Source organism: Gasterosteus aculeatus, chromosome 2, assembly GCF_964276395.1.
Source record: "Gasterosteus aculeatus chromosome 2, fGasAcu3.hap1.1, whole genome shotgun sequence".
Lineage (NCBI taxonomy): Eukaryota > Metazoa > Chordata > Actinopteri > Perciformes > Gasterosteidae > Gasterosteus > Gasterosteus aculeatus.
This window is the reverse complement of record NC_135689.1, coordinates 14949148-14969718: the sequence shown is the minus strand read 5'-3', so window position 1 is coordinate 14969718 and position 20571 is coordinate 14949148. Positions and strand designations below refer to the sequence as shown.

Below are 20571 nucleotides of genomic sequence, written 5' to 3'. Positions count from 1 at the left end.
TGGATCCTTCAGATGAGCACTGACTACCCGCCGTTAGCTCAAGGTTTAAATGAAACCTTGTATGTTGTACGAGAGTAATTGTTCACATTTTGCATAATTATAGTGGGAAAACGGCTTCTGTTATCAGACTTCTGAAAGCATCAAATCCATGAATTGAATTCAAACAATCCTTGACTAATACAAAGTTGCAGTGTCATTTCCTGGTGAAGATGATATTCTTTTTATTTCTTTGTCAAATGTTTGCACATTTGTTCTTTTGCTCATGTCTCATGGACGCACCGCGGCAGCTGGAAACCAGATATTTTGTTTTCAAATCCAACACTTTTTTGTTTGATGTTGTTGTTTTTTATATTTGGTAATTATTAACCAGTGCTCTGAAACCTTGATTTAAATATGAGCCTGTGAATCGTGTAGGTTTTAGGAGCAGCGATAAAAGGAATAAATTGAAAGCGCATAGATAGCTTCTCCTGCTGTAATGAACCTCTCTCCAGCGGGCCTCACTTTAGAGTTAATCAATCGGTGGGACGCTCTAGTTACACCTCCTACAGCTACAATCGCTTAAACTCTGAATCGCTGCCATCTGCACTCTTTTATTCATAACAATTAAAAATGTTCTAACCTCCAGCGCACATTTGTCTCAGAAGCACGCAAATTAACGCTGAAAAAATAAAAAGTCCTCCGCAAGTACGAAGAGAAGTTCCAGTTGAACCTCCAAAGATGGAAGTTCCAACCTGAAGAGCGCAGACCGAGGAGGGATGAAGGGAGATGTAGAGCGCGCAGATCGCCACGTATGGAGACTAAATTAGTTTGTGAGCGAGCCGTGAGGAGAGAGCACACAGGTAGAAATCCAATTGCTTTGTTGTGCGAAGCAATGGGAAGAGACGCGGAGGAGATGCGCTCGGCAGCGGCGAGATTAGTTCTGGGTGTGATAAAGTAGATATGCACGTTACACTTAGAAATTGAATCCAGCGCAAAGGGAGGGAAACGGATCACACGCGCGGAGCAAATTAGCTTGAAGTAGCAAAAAATATGTGTGGCTTTTGAAGAGTAATGCAGCTGTACGAGCGACTTGTAGCCTCGCGAGGAAGGTGTTGACGGTTTAAATGTAAGGAACGAGAAAAAAAAGAATGGAAAGATTTATAAGCCGGGAGAAGAAGAGGATGCTAAAATGTTCTAACGGCTGTGAGACTAAATTAGAGTGATTAATATGACAGGGAGGGAAGGCAGGAACAGGGAGACGGAGAGAATGAAGTGAGAGGTGAATTAGTTTGGCCGATGGATGCAGAGCGAGAGGAGATGAGATAAGTTGGAAAGTATTCAAGGTGATGTAGTGGCTACACAAATACAATTTTCAAAAAGAGAGAGATTAGAATGTGACTCGACGGCCTGCGTACTTGTTTCTTGTTCTCCCAGCGGTGCTCGCTGGTCTGTGGTGAAGCAGCTTCTTAACGCATGTCGATGGCACAACGGAGTCATGAAATCACAGCGGATTATTAAGCTATACTAATTATGTAATTAGCAATTTACAACTCCCACGTCAAGACAAGGAAATGGATATTTTCAAGCATTGTATTCACTGTTGGACTGTCGGAAGCTCCGTTATTTTGACTACGCATTTACAGTATATTCATTAATTCATGAAATATGAAATAGTTTTAAGATGACAAACAAAGATAAAAACAAGTCATTGGAAATGACTCAATTGAGGACATGAATGAATCACCTATACGTTGTATGTATGTATTACACACAAAACCGTCACAAAGAATTACACCGATATGTATTCTGAATGAATTACACAGGAGAAAAATCACTTTGTGGAAAATGTTGTAATTTAAAGTTAATACATTTGCAGAGAAAATCCGAAAGGAGAAAGTAATAGAAAGTGAAGAGATTTGAAAATGATAATACGGAAACAGGACTCAAATTGATAATTCAGAACCATTTAAAGTTGTGATCCAGTCAATCAGAAACGTAAATTCAAATCAGAAGAGGCCTTAAAGGACTTTTTCACTGCGAGGGTGTGAAAGGAAAAAAAAAAAGCACCAAAAAACGCAAGCGAGACCCAGCGGGGGAGAAAAGCGGGAGAGGAGACGCCTCTGGGGATGTACCATGTGTTTGGGTGGAGGAGGTGGAGGAGGGAGGGGCTCCGGTGGCTGGGAGAGTTGTCGGGCGGAGCAAACTAAGGTGCCAGGGGGTTTGTGGGGGAGGTGTGTGGGGATGAGGGGGGGGGGGGCTGACGAATACTGGCTTTGATGAATAAAACATGGCTGAGAACGAAGGGGTGGTGTGAATGCATTAAGCCGTCGTAGAGGAGGTATGGAGAGAGAGGAGGAGTAAAGGGTGGAGCATTTTACATCCATAAGGGTGGATGGAAGGAGCGATCTCCTTTCAAACAAGTGCAAACAGAAAGTCAGAGGTTTCCTGTGTGTGTGTGTGTGTGTGTGTGTGTGTGCGTGTTTGTGTGTGAATTTTACTTTTAACACTTTTAGCAACCCGCTGAACTTTTCTTGTCCATGCGAACGCTGAATAAAACTATGTGTGTGTGTGTGTGTGTGTGTGTTTCCTATCATTGCTGATCAGTGTCAGGGCCTTGGTGAACGGGCCTCCTCACCGCTGAGTGAGTCTGATAAACATGAAGTCTGCTCTGCTTTATTTCTTCTAATTACTCACTGCAGCTTTTGAAGATGTTTTTCTGCAAATGTTTAGTTTTTCATTTTTCTGTCTCCCATCGTCAAACGTCTTCCCCGTCAGCGCGTCAACCTGTACGCAACCGGGTTTGCATAATGAGCCGACGCGTGTTTAAGTCCCACCACACGCATAATTCATGAGTATTAATGTCTATTTATTTCTTTTAATATTAATGAGAGGGTCTGTACGGATGAGTGGGCGCAACAGAAACAAAAGGCGGGGAAATAGTGCCGTGTCAGAGTGCATATGTGCGTGTTTCCCTCTGTAATTGGTTCCCCGTTGTGTGCATTTACATTGAGGTATATGCTTAATGTCACGGGAGGGAGGACGAGGACAGACAGATGCGATCATTTCAATGTCCTTGGGCTGTTGTTAGCCGAGCTGAGTGCGGGTCCGGGTGTCTGAGTGTGTGTGCGTCTGTGTGTGTGTGTGTGTGTGTGTGATTTTGTGGTGGGAAAGTGCGCGTCTATCGGCTGCCTGGTGGCGAAATGGAGAGTGAGATCGACAAATGAATAAACCGCTATAAAGCCAACGATTGATTGATTTAAAGAGCAGGAAAGAAAGCACCACCGACCAGGACGGCGGCGTTTGCTCAGGCGCGCACAACGCAGGAGCACCGAGCAATCAGCAAGCAAACATTATGTGCAGTGACACACTTTTGAGCGCCGAACAGCCATTTCAATGAAAAAAGGCTCCCTTCACTTCACTCGGAGAGACGGACTTTAGCCGCTTGCACCTTTGACCCTCCCACACGCTCTAAATGCTCCACTTCATGTGTGTGTCGTATGTGTCACGCATCGTCAGCATCAGAGTGCCAGCTTTCCCCTCGGTGTGTGTGTGTGTGTGTGAGTGTGTGTGCATGACGCGTACATCTATGTGTGTGTGCTCATGACCTGCCCTCGGGTGTGTGTGTGAGAGAAATGGTGCGAGTGTGTCCACTTCTGGTGTGTGTCAGATCGTATCTGTGTACAGACGAACATGAGGAAAGGTGAAGGCTTCTATTGACTCACATCGGCAGTGCTGTGAGTCATCTGCGTGTGTGTGTGTGTGTGTGTGTGTGTGTGTGTGGCTATTAGGGTGTCAGGACACTGCCCGTAGGTACTTTTGGCATCAACTGCGGCCAACAGATACATGATACCACCCGACAGCCTCGAGGGCGGGGTCAACAGTCTGTGTGTGTCTGTGTGTGAGAGAGAGAGAGAGAGAGAGAGGGGAACTATGTGAGGAAGAATGAATTTTAAGAAATAAAAACTCATCTATATCTAAGCATCTATTGTCTGTGTGTACGCGTAGACCCCCGGAGGAGCCGCCTGTCTTCAGGCTGGTTTCAAGCGCTGTCTGCTCTGCTCGCACGGAGGCCACTGGGTGTGGGCGTTTTGTGTGTGCAGCTGCTAAACGTCAGACTGTGTGTGTGTGTGTGTGTGTGTGTGTGTGTGTGTGTGTGTGCGTGCAAATGTGCTCTAGGAAAGGTGAAAACCGAAGGGAAACATCTATTCCTAAATCCCTTTGTCATGTGTATACTTGTGTGTGTGTGTTTGTGTTTTGTGTGTATTGTGTGGGTGTATCAGCCTCTTGAGACACACAAACCGGCGCCTGTTTGACCGGCAGCCAAATCTGTGTTTATTCCCTTCTTCATGTTTGTGTGTATTTTTTTTATTTTTATGGGGGGGGGGGCGGCGGTTTCCACCACAGAATCAAAAACACGCCTGCCGGCATTTGAGGGACGGTAAATGTTATTATGTTATTCTTGTAAGGCTCTCGGTCTTCCTCCTGCTCCTCAGGAATCCGCTCCCTGCTGCTCCCACCGTTCAATCACGCGCTCATTAACATCCGAAGCGCCCGGCGAAGCGATTTCAAGACCCTCGCGTTAAGTGTCCTCCTTCAGAACCTACGGGACGCTCCCCGGTGACACGGCGCGACCTTAAGAGGTCTGCAGAGCAGCTGACTGCGTTACTGAATAACAGGGTCTCTCAAGGTTTGACTCCATTGTCTTGTAAATTCAGTAGTAAAGACAATGAAGTGTAACAATTGTCACGGCAACTTTAGTTGAGCCCCCCTATTAGTCGTCACTTATGCAGTGACATTTTAGTTTGGCAATAGCCGTGTTTTTGAAGTAAATAATAAAAAGGAATGACACCTCGATAAAGAAGAGACTTTGAACAACCATGAAATACACATAGTTGCATTGTGGAAGAATTTTTCCACATATTCATATGCTGTCTGATCTAAAAGTACGTCATAATTCTAGGTTAATTAAATCATTGATGAAAAGCATATTTCATATGAATCACGTGCGCTTCGGGACCCTGGCTGCAGCGTGAAGCGTCTCCATTGTTTTGTGCTGATCGAGCACGTTATTTTCCCTGTCGATCCCCAGGTGACCGGTGTGAGTTTGACCGGCGGCTGGGCCGATGCGTGCCGGGTCTGTGCCGTAACGGGGGGACGTGTCGGGAGCTCTCCGGCGGGGGATTCCGCTGCGAGTGTCCTGCAGGAGGCTACGAGCGGCCGTACTGCACGGTCACGGCCCGCTCCTTCCCCCCAAAGTCCTTCGCCATGTTCCGGGGCCTGAGGCAGAGATTTCACCTGTCCATCTCCTTAACGTGAGTGACTCTTTTCTTTTTCTTTTTTTAATGCTGCCTTTCTTTTAGCTTCTGCCTCTCATCCATTTGCACTCAGAGATCCATAACAACTCCTCTTTGATGCTCGTTTATCTTCCTCTTCTCTCTCCTCTTTGCTTTAATCTATTTATTTCATCTCCGCGGTGGATCCTATTATTCATGTTTTCTCTCTTCGCCGGCTCCTCCATCCTCCCCTCGGTAGGAGTGCGGTTGCTCTTCTCCTCTTTCATCCATCAATTTGCTGGTTTCAGTAACGTCTCCTTGGCTCTCTCCCCTCTCGTCTTGTCTTACATCATAAGAACCCGTGAGCTCCTCTTTCAATCTTTTCTCTTTAGCAAATGCTCCAAAGGCAAATGCTGCATTTCTACGGGGTCACCGGAAAACTGACTTCCTGTCCGTAGGTCTGTAGCTTTACAATCAAAACCAAATGTTCTCTTGGAGCTTTTGTCAAGACTCATTGAGAGTACTGACCTACGTGCGACCTGTGGACACGTGAGTGAGGCCGGGTAAGCGAGCACGCGTCTTCAAACTTGGTGGTGCACAACCCTAGATTTTTACCACCGTTTTTTTTTACACGTATCAATATGTTCCTACAGAGGTCAGGGGTCGTCACTTGCTTGAGCTCCCTTGTCTTTGTCTTGCCCACGTTCCCCTGCTGCTCCTCTGCCTCTCGACGTGAGTGGTTGTCTACGGGGGGATCGAAAGTGGTCCTTAAGAGTGTCCAGGCAGGGTTATGGGTTGGTTTCCATGGGTGATGTCGTCTAATGATTGTTGCTACGGTGACATTGCCCACGGGGTTGTTGCTAGGCGGATTGGGGCCTCGCACCATGGAGTGGTTGCTTCAGACATTCAGGGCGTGATATTACTTCCAAATTAGGTTTGTGCATCGTCAGGGCTTAACGGCCACATGCTAATTTATCTCTGGGGGAAGGTTTCTATTGGAAGACTGGCTGCAATGGTGGAAGATTAGTTCTTTAAGGGACTGTTTAGAAAAGAAGAAAAGGTGCATTTGAGCAGCGCCAATGCGCTTCATTCCACAGCGTCAGCTATCATCTCAGTGCCTTGTTCTGGGGCGTAACCTTTTTTTCCTACTGAGGGAAATTTTTGTTCTTGTTATTCTTGTTTTATTGTTGTTGGGCAATGCTGCTTTATTTTTCTGATGGTGACTGATTCAGGAGTGTCCAGCTGTCCGGTGGATGCGCTGCAGAGGACTGTTCTTCCTCTGACGTCAGGTCTTTCTGTTGTCTTCGCCGCCAGCTTTGCGCGTTGGCCTCATTTTCACATCAGGGCAAAACATTATTCATGCGACTCAGTTTCTCCCTTAGTTTCTTTTTTCAACCTTTAAAGAAATTTGGTTTTCTTTGTCATAACTCCTCCTCGTTAAGTGTGATGGGTAAGACGGCGCCGTTGGGGCCGTGACAGGATGGATGTCTCCTTAATGGCGGCCAATCGTGTGGCAGAGGATTTGTACGCAGCTAGGAGGAATCAATATTGTTCTTTGAGAACTTGAGTTCATAGTGACACATTTATTTAAAAAAAAAAACGAGTAGATGAAAGTAATGTATTTTGTTTTGCAGTGTGAATCTTTCGGCATCTTGTTACCAGGAGGGACAATTTGTCCTCTGTGCTGTAGTATCAGAAAAGCAAAGAGTTCTTTTGATCAGGACGGGTTTACATGGCAGCCTTGGCTTCAGCGTTTCCCCTCGGCCTCGGAAAATCAACCGAGCAGCTGGAAGGAGTCGGCAGCAATATGCTTCAAAACTGCAGCACAGTTTGAATACTATCTGTTATTCCGTACGGAGCACATGAGGAGACGCACAGGAGTTGTTTTTCCCTGTGAAATGAGTTGTTGTATAGCTTAATTATTTCAAGATCAGTGTTGCATTAACCAAGACAGAGTTAGAAATCTCATCTGAAAGTAAATAAATGTTACTTTTACTTTACTTGATTCGTTTGAACTGCAAATCTACAGGTTAAAACATGTCAAATATACTGTAGAAATCTTGTTTCACACACCAAATGTCCGTTTAATAAACCTATCATGGACGTGGGTTTCTGTGTTTGTGCATTTTCTAGTTTTGCCACCCTGGAGAACAGCGGCCTCCTCTTCTATAATGGCCGCTTCAATGAGAAGCACGACTTCATCGCCTTGGAGATCCAAGAAGGACAAGTGGTGCTCAAATATTCCACAGGTACCTTTTATATTGTGCCAGTGTTCTTTTGTATTCTAGAATTGTCTGTAATCTGTATGCACACTGTATTCACAAGGAGAAAGAGCTATGTAGTTCTGTTCGGTGCTTATTGGGGGATTTATTTAGGTGTAGGATCAGAATCCAGATGAAATGAGGATAATAAAACATTAGAATTAAATGTTTTTAAATAGGGGGTTTACACAATCACACTCAGATCCGCCGTGAACTGCAGACAAGTGAAATGTGTTGCTGTGAGAAAGCTCTACAGTGATGCCAGGTCTTTCAGTCTTTTACTAACTGCAGACATGGAGAACCAAACTCCAGTTTTTTAAAATACTTGTGACTATCAAAGTGAGTGACATCCTGCTCTGGCAAGAGTTTTGGCTCATTTTTCTTTTCTTAAAAAGGCAATTTATTGACACTTGGTCTCAAGGAGTGAAGGCTGTTTGTAAAAACCCCAAAGTACAGAAGTCACAGTTATTTGCACAAATTCAATTTGATTAGTACAGCCCAAGAAACAAATTACAATTTGACCTCCGAGGGATTTACAATCTGTACAAAATACAACATTCTCTGTACCTGGAGCCTCGCATCAAACAGGAAAATGTCTCTCTGGTAGAAACCTGAGCGGACGTCATGTCTACAGAATGAACAACATAATAGAGTTATATAGTATATATATTTGGCACATGCACTGCTGGAAATAGAATGATAACAAATATATATTAGTAAGTAACGGACACATAATATAACAATCTGCTGATGTTTTGACCTTCAGGTGAATCGTCCACTCAGGTGAGTCCCTTCCTGCCTGGTGGTGTGAGTGACGGCAACTGGCACACAGTCCACATACACTACTACAACAAGGTGCGTTTACATCTTCTACTCATCATTATCCACGCTGTACTTGCCTTCATGCCCACAAAGCTCTTTGAATTGTGAAGAAGCGCCGCGTGGCCGTCTGCTTGTCACCACGTCACTCACGCATATTCGCCTTTACATCTCGCCTTTGATTTTTTTTTTTTCTCATGTTTTTTCATTTTCCTCAGCCGGCTACACGCTATGTGAGTATGAGTGTGCGTCAGGGTGCACATGCATCTCCTTCCTCCCTCGTTTCCTGCTCCGTTTCTTCTCCTGTCCTTTCTCTTTCTTTCACCAGCGCACAGCGTGTGCAGAGTGAATGTGTCTCAATCTAGTTGTGCTCCATTCTTTTCCCACCCACATCACCTCTCTGTTGTCTCTCCTCTGACTAACTCTAATTTTTAACATGATGTGCGGTAGCGGTGTAGATACTCAACACAGCCCCATATGTTCTGTGTGTCACTGACTGCAGTAATATAAACTCTAGATTTAGTCAACGATGTCCTATTTCCTGCATGTTGTCGGTTGTCATGGTGTCTCTTTGTTTGTGATCCTTGGGACTGTTTTCAATCTTGTGTTGGTGTGTGTGTGTGTCTTTCCAGCCCAAGCGCAGCATGAGTGGCGAGGCACAGGGTCCGTCGGACGAGAAGGTTGCTGTTGTGAGCGTCGACGACTGCGATACGGCATTATCGCTTCGCTTCGGTACGCAGCTGGGAAATTACAGCTGCGCAGCGCAGGGAAAACAGACCAGCAGCAAGAAGTGAGTCCATCCCGTCTATTTTCAGCCCTCCATGTTGTGTTTCTCTGTTCAATCTAGTTGTTTCTTTAAATGTGTTTCGCTTGCCCGACTGTAAAGACATAAAATGATATAAATGTACGTGGTCCTAAAATATTTAATTTAACCCTTTCAGTCAGCGGTGAACCAGTGGACAATGAGAGTCACGACACATGAAATAATCTGCAGGATCAACTGCGTGTGAATATATTATATGTGGCATTATTTCAGATGGTGGGAAAGTTGTGTTCAATTCAATTATAGTCACTGACCGTGAGCTGTAGGGGCTGTTGAACTAGTTCCTCCTGTAGATCTCACGATTTGCCGTTTTGTTCTCTACCCAAGATAACACAATATATGCTTAACAGCAGTTGCCTGCCATTGCATGATAACACATGAATATTAGCATGCAACAAAGAGGACAATCTGCTTAACTTATTCGTGTCCAATTTGTGTCCAATTCTTTTTAAAGATAGTTTTGAATGTTTAGCTTCACAGATTCAGAGTATCTCCTTTTCCGCTTGGTTTGAACACACGTCTGAGATAATCACAATTTTGAAATGGAAAGAAGGTGTAACACACCATCAGATGCCGGTTTGAGTGGTCTGATTTGTTGAGCTCTGGCCAAAAGCGTCAGCAGTGTTTCCTCCTCACCTAAATATCTTATTTGGCTCCTCGCGGCGCAGCGACAACGTTTCGTTCCTCCTCGCCTCCCTCTGCTCCTCTCACCCGTCTCCTCCTCGCGCCCTCTCTTCTGTACCAACCCAAACGTTCAACTGGACAGTTCATAAATCCCCTGCGTGGCTTTTAATCCACTCCTGCTCTTTTCGACCGTGTCAAAGTTGCGGCGTGCAGTGAGCAGCCCGTCACAGTGGGGGGGGGGGGTCGGGCGTTTCACACTGTCCCGACACCGTCTCCTTAATGACACTCTGTTGATATTTGTTCTGTAGCTCGCACGTCATCTGTTGTTTGTTTTACTCCGGCGCCTTTTGTCTGGATGGGTTCTGTCTTATTTACCCCCCCCCCATCCTGCCCCCCCATGTGACGTGTTGCCACAGCCAGGTGGAAAAAACTCAAGTCGTAAGCTCACTGCTCTGAGTTACTGTGTGTTGTTTTCCAGCTCATGCAGTCTCCTAAGTTTTTTTTGCTGCCCCTTACATCGTCCTCTTTACATCCCCGCCCCCCCCCCCCCGCCCCCCGGTTTCGTTTCCTCCAGCAGTCTTCCATCTGTCTACTCGTCAGCCTTTATGCTTAATCTCTCTTGATATTGGCTGTTACTAGCACTTAATCCCTTTTTTGTTCATCTGCCTCCCCGGCTGTCTCCGATGGTTTCCGTCTCCTTTTCATGCCTGCAACTTTGGTTTTTGTAGACGTCCCCTAACATCCTCCCCCCTTTACACCTCCTTTGCTGGCTCCTGTCTCCTTCCCCCCGCTGCCTTCTCATACACCTCTAGCTCTTCTCTCTTGAACTTGTATTTGATCTCCTGTTTCGTCACTGCCTCCACATTTCTCTCATCCCCTTCAGTTCCACCCACAACAACACCATTGTCATCTCATTTCTCTTCAAAATCATTTCTTTTGACATTTTCCTCTGATGGCACATTACTCTCTGGGGCGTTTTCAATCCCTTTGCATCTCTCATTCCTTCTTTTTATGTTTCTTACACTTCCTCCCCCCTCACCTCCATCCTTGGGAGATAATCCACAATTCCTTCCCTATTTCCCTTATTTTACTCCTCTTTGTCTTTATTCCCTCCTCTCTCAGGTCGCTGGACCTGACTGGTCCATTGTTTCTGGGCGGAGTTCCCAACGTACCGGACAACTTCCCATTTGGCACCAGGGAGTTTATCGGCTGCATGAAGGAGCTGCACATTGACAGCAAGCCGCTGGACATGGCCGGGTTTATCGCTAACAATGGAACTCTCCCCGGTCAGCACTGCTAAGCTTGCCCTTAAAAAAAAAACACATTTTAAGGGCCATCTGGCCCTTTTTTCTTTTTTTAAATAGATCTATCCAAAACATTGTAATTTAAGGATCCGCTCAGTCAAAAAAACTATGTTGGATTTGTAAAATCAAATTAAAATTTTAATATCCTACTAGTCCATTTGGAAAAGACTATAAATTTGCTCATTGGCCACTGAAAATATTTTTGTTGAGCTGAAAATGTGAGGCATTAATGGATCTCATTTGGTGGATTTGCTGACATTAGTGAGATGACTTGATCGGTTATGTAATGTGTGTGCTGCCCCTCGTAGGCTGCAGCGCCAAGCTTCCCTTCTGCAAATCCAACCCCTGTCAGAACGGAGGAACCTGCAGGGTGAGCTGGGAGACTTTTTCCTGCGACTGTCCTCTAGGTTACGGAGGGAAGGACTGCAGCCACGGTGAGAGGATACATGCCTTTGTCATCATTGGGGTGTTGTGTTTTCGACCACTGTCAACCATCAACAATGCCACCTTAGGTAAACGAACACAGTAACGACACTGAGAGATAATTGCCAGTTTTGGTCTGACCTTCAGAGGCCTTCATTTATCAGCAGTACCACATTAATTAGTGAATAAATGCTTTACTTGTATTGTGTTTGATTACAGAAATGTATCCTGTATTAATGTAATGAATCCCATCCTCAATGCTTTGTGCTATTTCAACCATTCATTCAGTTTAATGCCTAAATGTGCACTTCAGCATTGGTTCTCTCTGTTCCAGTAATTATTCCTCAGTTTGTACTGAGCTATCACAGCTATAGGCTCTTAGAGTATATGAGCAAAGTGAGTGTCTGAGTGAAATGCATAGTGATGTGAGGATGGATGGATGGATGGTGGGTGTGTCGACCTCCGAAAGAGGAAATGAGAAGTTACTGAAAACTACAGCGCAAATTGCATGCGAGCTGGTTGTTAAAATCCTGGATATCTGACTTCATTTCCTGAGCTTTGATCTGGTGTGATTCCCAACACATGTGTGGACCTTCTGCAGTCACGCTAGTTGAAAACTGCCTGTGACGCAACCTGCCGCTGTAGCTCTTTTAATTCCTTCTTGTGATGTTGAGGGGATTTTAAGGCTGAATATCCTAGTGGACAGTCAGAGAGACAGGACGTAAGTGGGGAGAGATATTTGGAATGCCCTTTAACAAAGGTCACAAGGTCAACTGTGGGCGCTCTGGTGCAGATCAGCAGATAACCGTGCCAATTAGCAATTTGAGATAAATGACATAGTTGGAGGATTATTACCGGATTATTTCACACTTATAAATTTATGCAGTTAACAAGCTCATGTTAAAATAAAATAAAAAGCAAAATGATCATTGGACAATATTTCCAAGATTTTATCTCAACCATCACAAATCTTTTGTTCCCAAAGCGGACTGTTGACCTGCATTCAACCAAAGCCTACTTACTGATACAGCGGTACTACTACTCGACCCACAAACAGAACCAGATTGCTTCCAACACGCGACATCTTTTCCCGTTGCTAACATGTGCTGCATGTGAATGCCTCATATCAATCATTCCGCGATTTATAGCAGTGGCATCTTGAGGCTCTCTAAGTATTTCCGGTACTTCTATTCACCGTCTGCTTCTCCCTCACCGCATCAGTGATGCCGCACGCCCACCGCTTCCTGGGTAACAGCGTCCTGTGGTGGGACCTGAAGAACGACGTAACCATCTCGACGCCCTGGTACCTCGGCCTGGTGTTCAGGACCAGAGCGCGAGAGGGGACGCTGCTGCAGGCTCAGGCCGGCCAGTACACCAGTCTGCTATTCCAGGTGTGTGCACATACACACACACACACACGCTGACTGTCGTCCATTTGCGTTACCGTCTGCACTATAAAGTATTTGAACAATTGAATATCCCGGGAAAATAGTACTGGTTGTTGGTTTTGTTTTATCACATGAGACCACGGCTTACGTAATTACCCACTTTCAAGTCGCTCCGGGCTGAACGGAGTCAGAGAAAACAAGACCACGTTTCACATGAACCTTTTTATTCCTGTGGTGAAGGATGTTGTTGGCCTCTCCCTCCCTCGTCTGGCCTTTGGTTTAATGTTTTTTTTCTTCTGTTGAAGACAATATTTCTTTTTCCTTTTACCGTTGCCAGAAGCATGAAAAGCTTTAGCTGGATTTATGCTGCAACATAAATGACATTTGCATTTTTTCAATTTCTCCCCATAAACCATTTAGATATTGTCATTTAAATCAATGCCACTCATTCTAAGCCAAATCCCACCAGGCGGTACAGCATGTAACATACAGCGCAGGCTGCTAAATGTGTTAGTCACATTGGTTATGGGAATTATACATTATACAGCCTCATGGTTATTGCAACTAAAATGCACAGAATTAATACTAAATTATCATCTTTTATGGAAGACAAAGAGCTAAAAAGCTGGTATTATCCCTGAAGTTATTGGCAGCTTTACATTTTCTGCATCCGAAGACCGTATTTAATTAGCAGCATCTTGTCGAGAGTGCAGCCAAGATGCTGGATTTCGATTTCATACTCATCTCACACACACACACACACCCACACACACCCACACACACACACACACACACACACACACACACACACACTCCCCTCTCATTCTCCTCCTCTGTGATGCGGCGTGCTCTCAGGTGATAAATGGTCAGTTGGTGTTCTCGGTGACGCGCGGTTCGACCCGGCCGGTGCGTCTGCGGTTGGATCAGGTTCAGGTGGCAGATGGCCGGTGGCACGACGTCCAACTGGAGCTGCGAGACGTCCGCAGCGGCCGCGAGACGCGCTACGTCGCAACGCTGCGGCTCGACTTTGGGCTCTATCAGGTAACGGACGTCACACAACCACCTGAATGTTCCAGCGTCTTTGAGCCTTAAACAGTATCAGAATACTGTAAAGTCAGTTATTTGGAATTGGATTTGCCCTGCAAGCACAGATTTTAATGAATAAATCATTTCTGCTTTATTCAATCAAAAGGACAGTTGATTTTTCTGGTGTTCTTTTTTAGAACAACTATACTTAATGGATTCACAAACCGTATTTAACTTTAACTGTGTTCATTTGGAAAAAGGCATTTCTTTTCAAGCTCTAATTGTTGAAATATACAGTGACTTGGGTGTACTAGATTTCTCAGTTTAATAAATAGAGATTTCTCATTGGAAATGTGAAGCTTTTAATAAGTGAAGATGAGATATCCCTTTTAATATCCTCTAATCTAAAATGTCTCCGTATCATCCTCACTTCCTGCTGGGAGTAAATGCGGTGCAGGAGATCACTGCCAAAGATATTTGAAAATTACCAGATCATTTACATATAATATCACTCTTAATCTCAAGATCTAAGCATGTTTTCTTTTACAGATTTTCCATCACAGCCCTTCATTAAGTTATTATTTCCTTTCAAAGACATTTACCACGTCGCAGACTACACACACACTCAGTCACTTTAAAATGTGGCTTGGTAATTGTAGTTTCCCGATTCTGTGGTGAATTCATTTGTAACATTGAACTAGATGATGTGTGTTTGATCGCGCATGCCTGTGTTTATATGAGGTTTGTTCACATGTGACAGTAGGAAGGAAGGAAACAAGGAAACACTATTGTCGTCTTTGGCTTAGTTTACGCAAAGCAACGTGTTCCAGTTTTACGTTGATTTGACTCTTAATTTATCAGCCAACAAATTATGCCTTTCATCTTCTTTATTCTAGTTCACCCGGCTACTCTTCGAAGTGCATCGAGTGATTCACCGAGTAAATGGTGCAGATAACTATCAATCATTGCCACTGCCAATTAAACAGCAATTACCTCTGAAAGCTTTTGGCATGTTTGCAGTTATTATCAGCCAGATCGCACCGTCTAATTCTTTGACTGCTGCTTTATTGGTGAAAAATGATTGGGCTCATTGATTATTTTGTTATGGTAGTTGCCCGTCAACGGGGCGTCACAACAGTGTCTGTGTTGTCAGTTGAGTATCGACCTCCTCCACCACGGCCGCATGTTATCGCATTGCTTTATTTCATTAAGTCAATCATTCACTCTGCAGTTCTCCTTCTCTTCCTGGAACTGACATGAGCCGCATTAACAGCCGGATGCTCAGTGATACTAAATGAAAATATAGAAGAATCAGGACTTCCAGTTTGTGATGAAAAAAAAAAAAGAAAGTAGATATGTTTTCTGAAAAAAATGTAATTTTCTTCACCGATTTCTGCAGATACAAAATTCATTTTTCATTTTTTTTATTTACGACCATAATATTTTCACACCAGAAAAATAAAATTGTATAAGAGATTGGTCTTAAAATGATAACTCAATACTGAGTTTGCATACAGCAGGTAATATTAATAATCTCTTTTTTTATGACCCCATCAGTCCCCTTACGTCTCTCCATTTCTCTCTCCCCAGGGAACAGTGATAGTGGGAAATGAGATTCATGGTCTGAAGGTGAAACATCTGCATGTGGGAGGAGTGTTGGGCTCAGGAGAGGTTCAAAACGGGATAAAAGGATGCATACAGGTGAGGACGGATGAAGTGAATTGATGGATGGGCGGGTGGTGGGACGCTGGGAAGATTGAACACACGAAATGTAAATGGGATGGACTGAGAACTCTGAACATTGACCTCTCTCTCTTCCGACAGGGCGTTCGGTTGGGCGTAAGGCCCGACTCTCCTCCCCTGCCACGGCCGTCAAGAACTGTCAAAGTAGAGACCGGCTGTAACGTCGGCGCCCCCTGCGTCTCGTCTCCTTGCCCCGCCCACAGCCGCTGTTCCGACCAATGGGAGCGGCACACCTGCGACTGCGAACCCGGTGAGTGAAATGCGACGCGGTGCTGGTGTTGTGGACCAGGTTGAAGATGTGGTCCTTGAGGAAGAACAACATGAACACTGACTCCTCCCAGGCCGGCGTAGTGGCGAGCTGGCGCCTTTTTTTGGGCCATAATTTAGTAAATTGAAGCCATTAGAAAGAATAAAGGTTAAAAGCACTTGTGAGAATTGTGCTGCCTGGTAATACGAGCAGCAGGAAAAGAAAATCACCACGGTTCTAAGAATCAATTATAGGATGATTAATGAGGACTAAAAATGCTGATTCCATTGGAATTTTTGTTGCCGCTTTTCGTATCTTGTCTTATGAAATTATATTAAGAATTAAAAGATTCATCATAGCTTCCTATTGGTTACAATTTAAAGAATACGGAGGTTCAATTTTTTACTAAAAAGGAAAGGGTGATTCATTAACAACACAAAAGGCTTATCAAGTCGAAGACAGATGTTTAAGGTTTGGAACAACTGGCACGTTTCCTAATCCCTACAAACATACATGTGACCATTGTACCATTACATGCATCTCACGCCATATTAGATAAACTGGCCAAAAAACACAGCCAAGAACAACAGTCATGCAACACAAATTGCTACCGTGCTAACCTGTGTGACAGGAAAAGGTCACATAATAATAATCAGTCCACATTCTGAAGATTGGACGTGAAAGAGACAATGTTTGAGCAGAAGGTGAAAGAAGCCAGCTGACTGGACACAGAAAATGCTAATAATGTGGCCATACCTGCGCGTGTGCCAGTTCTCTAACTGGGTTGAACAGATATTTGGACATGCACAATGAGCTCTCAGCCACCTGAGACCGAGAGTAAGACGCTGACTGCAGGCTGACTTCCCAAATCTCCTTAGTCAGGTGAGTATAATGAGGCAGAATTAATGGAGTGCAGGAGAACAACATGATTAAAAGAGGAGCTAAACATCTATTATATAGAGACAAACGGTGAGAGGAAAGATGAAGAAGAGGCAGAGGAGGAACAGAGGAACTGAATATATGAATGATTAATGAAGAGTACGGGAGGGGGGCAGAAATAGTCTAAAACAAACACCAAAAGTTTTGAGGCAAGAGAAGAGAGAGAGAGAGAGAAAATCCAATCAAACAGCCTGAAAGCACTGATGACACATTTGGGAATAGGTCCACACACAGCTGGCATAAATGCACACAGAGACGTGCAAATCATGAAGCTGAGCGGAACATGAAAGACGCACATGCAGCAGAGACAGAGGAATCAAAGAGGAGGAGAGGTTGAAGAAGCGATATCGGATACGTGTTTGAAGCTTCATTAGCTGCTAATGATAAACCAGCCGCAGTTGACGACGAAGATATTTAGTAAAGCGTCCAAGTAGAGATGATGAGAGGAGGTTACTTGTATTCATGATTAAAGGAGAATAGACAAGAGACTGAAGTTAAGACTCCTCATGAGCTTCCATCATCTTCCTCCGCTAAAGCTCGACATGTATGTTTTGTGCGGCGCCTCTTCTCTGCACACATTGCTTGCTTGGGTCCTCAGCCACCTTGAAGACAAATGTTAATCGTAATGATGCAAATGATTATTTTTTTATTTAAGCATCCAGCATCATAATGTAATTGAACACGAATGAAGGACATTCTGATCTGCGTTTCCATTGGAAACCTCAATTTCACTGCACCTTGTTTCTGGTGGAGCAAAATAGTGTAATATAGTGTTATATTGTGCGTTTGTAAGTCCCACCACTGCTATTCTAGTGTCCATACAATAGAAACCTATGGAAAGTTTTCCAAGAAGGAAAAGTTTGAAAATGAGGGCAGGAGATCAAAGTGGAAGAACAATGAGAGTGTGCGTTTCAAGGAGTATGTGGCTTGTTAAAGTGAGAAAGCCTCGAGGCCCGACACCACGTGAGAGGAAGCGGAGAGACGCTGCGATCCCTGCAGCCTCCTGCAACGGCCCGCGAGCTACGGCGAACACCTCAACTCACAGAGAGAAGCCGACACACAAAGCACAGGCCCAAACTTTATGTGCATGCACTTATTTACTGTAAACACACACACACACACACTCTCATTATCACTATCTTTCATCAGCACAATGAGCATTAAAAATGGAAACTGTTAAACAATGGATGCCGCTTCGGGACAAATCAAATCAAATCAAAGTTTAATAAGCAGAGAGAAAATTAAATAGAGGTGCAAACTCTGAATAATTCTCTTTCATGTACGTGTGTGTGTGAGTGTGTGTGTGTGTGTGTGTGTGTTTTGGCCTGGTGCTGAATTTAGCCCAGTGGCTTTCATGCAGCTGCGTTTCTAGCGCCTCTGATTGACTCGTACAGAACACGCATGCACGCACAAACACAGACGTGACAAGGCATGGAGACACCGGCCCTCGTACTCTTCCTCACAGGACGTGTATGTTGTTATTTCAGCTCATGTGCGTGTACAGACAGTTCCATGACTTTCGTGAGCTGCTTGCACAACCAACATGTAGAAAACACGTATTGTATCAACGATTTGTTCAGACCATCAAATTGTGGTTGAAAACAACAAATGACGGACAAAGTATAGTATATATAGTATAGTATGTTGGGGAAGTACTTTATATGAGGTTGCGGTTTGTAGGTGTGAGGCGCTGCGGTGTATAATACGTGGAACCCCCGGGAGAAAGAGATTTATGAGTTTCAGGCTGTTCTTCCTGAGTCCGGAGTAGATGCCAGATGCTCAAAGGTGCTGGATCAGTTGTTCTCTGTGACAAATGACTCCTCACCTCCGAATGTCATTTATTGATCACGTTTGATATTAAAACCAAAGAAGTACCGGTACTTGGCACTGCTGTGCAGCTTTATGAATGCTACGTCCGTGATACAGTATGCTGAGTTTATTCTAAATAATCGTGGTAATCTGCTCCAGGGAGAAAGTTTTGGCTGATTTTAACTCCAACCATGATCTAAGCCTTTAGCTGGATGTTTGTGTATTGTGCTCTACATTCTGTCAACCTGGATCCCAATAGAAGGGTGTTTTATTCCAATGGACTATTCTCATTGTACGTGGTTCATCCCTATGAGACAACACATTGTCATTGTTTTCCCACCAAAGCGTGTTTGTGGTATACTTCTGACACCCGTGGTGTTCAAGAGAGAAGATGAATCATTGTTTCTTCTTTGGTGTTGAGGAGAAGTCAAGCTGACGTTAGCAATGAAGTGTTTAAAGCCAGATGTGAAGCTGTGGGTCAAACTGGATGTGTGTTCAGCCTGAGAGCCATAACTTCTCAAAGCTCCAGCTGTCAAAAACAAAGCGTACACACACACAGATGATTTACAGCTCTTTGTTCTTGCTGGCTGGAGCCTCTCTCTCTCTCTCTCTCTGTCTCTATCTCTCTTCCATACTGTTGTGACAAGGCCAGCGTCATAACATGCGTCTGAAAACTGTCAATGCTGTCGTTGCGTCTCTCCGTCAGTTGCCATGGTGAAAGTGCAATGATGTATAGGACCCAAGTCAGTGGAGTCTGTGTGTCTGTCGTTAAGCAACACAGCGACAGAAGTGAAGGCCACACCTTGAATCATACGTGTGCGTGTTTTTTTGTGTGATTTGATAAGAGGTTGTTCCACAAAGAACGGAATAAGCTGCAGAAAGAGAGAGATTTACATAAAAGGAGTCATTACAAAACCTTGGGTATGTCTAAAGCTGCAGCCGAGGCCACAGGTTTGAAAAGCAAAGCCGTCCCTGTGAAAGCAGACGACACACACACACACACACACACACACACACACACACACACACACACACACACACACACACACTTGTCAGCTCCAGAGGGAGGAATGCAGACCCCTACAAAGCTGCACACGCACTTCAGTCACACTTGAGTCTATAGAGGCGACCTTCTATTCAGTGCTGTTAAATTAAAAAGGTGTTGGAGGAGGGGCACTGATGCATGTGAGGCAGAGATCTGTGTTGGGGAGGAAGAGTGATCATTCAGTACGACGTCCAAGGCCAAATGTAATATCTGATTTTTTAACCTGAATTGCATGAATAATAACGGGAATATTTTTGTCTTGTGGTTGAGAGGCTTTTAAACGCTAATGACTGTTTGTCTTTGTTCATTCTCTAAGATTCTAAATCTATGTCTGTATTTAACGCACTCAGGCTTTCAACACAAACAATGGAAAAAAAAACACATACTTATTGATATCTTATTATAAAGTCCAGCATTCTGATTGGTTGAGAGTGAGTCATGGCGAACATCATTGAGTCATAATGTACAGCACCTGTTGACATTGACCCGAGCGTTTCATTTCACCGCGCTGTCAAAGTAACAGTTAGATGTGAATGAGATGCTGCGAGATCTTGCAAGGAGAACCTGTTTACACGTACGGGGACTATTTTTCTCCAGGCTACTGAGATGAGATACACAACGTTTGGTGGCTACAACTTTTTTTTGCCGAAAGGCAGCTATTTACTTCCTATTTATAATGCCGCTGGTAACCGTATTATAAAAGCCAAAAGGTACTCGAGGGTTAACAACACCCACAAACTGTTAATAATATATTATTGGACAATAAAGTACAGCCTCTCAACGCTTACTGCTTAATTAGACTTTATATAATATCAAAAAACATTTTAAAATCAGAGAATATAAATGTAAAATGTATGCAACCATCATG

At 44.2% G+C, this 20571-nt stretch overlaps 1 protein-coding gene across 3 annotated transcripts in view; it reads left to right on the top strand.

The window, feature by feature from the left end:
* celsr3 (cadherin, EGF LAG seven-pass G-type receptor 3) overlaps nt 1-20571 on the top strand; it is a 74052-nt gene that overhangs the window by 23653 nt on the left and 29828 nt on the right. For 2 of the 3 annotated variants that reach the window (XM_078093256.1, XM_078093265.1), the window contains exons 4-14: nt 5069-5291; nt 7386-7501; nt 8280-8368; nt 8551-8565; nt 8965-9122; nt 10902-11065; nt 11392-11517; nt 12728-12897; nt 13750-13935; nt 15511-15621; nt 15745-15913. In XM_078093256.1, coding sequence (XP_077949382.1) covers nt 5069-5291; nt 7386-7501; nt 8280-8368; nt 8551-8565; nt 8965-9122; nt 10902-11065; nt 11392-11517; nt 12728-12897; nt 13750-13935; nt 15511-15621; nt 15745-15913 — 1527 coding nt within the window. The remainder of the gene's footprint in view (nt 1-5068; nt 5292-7385; nt 7502-8279; nt 8369-8550; nt 8566-8964; nt 9123-10901; nt 11066-11391; nt 11518-12727; nt 12898-13749; nt 13936-15510; nt 15622-15744; nt 15914-20571) is intronic. The other variant, XM_040192708.2, reaches the window with a different exon arrangement.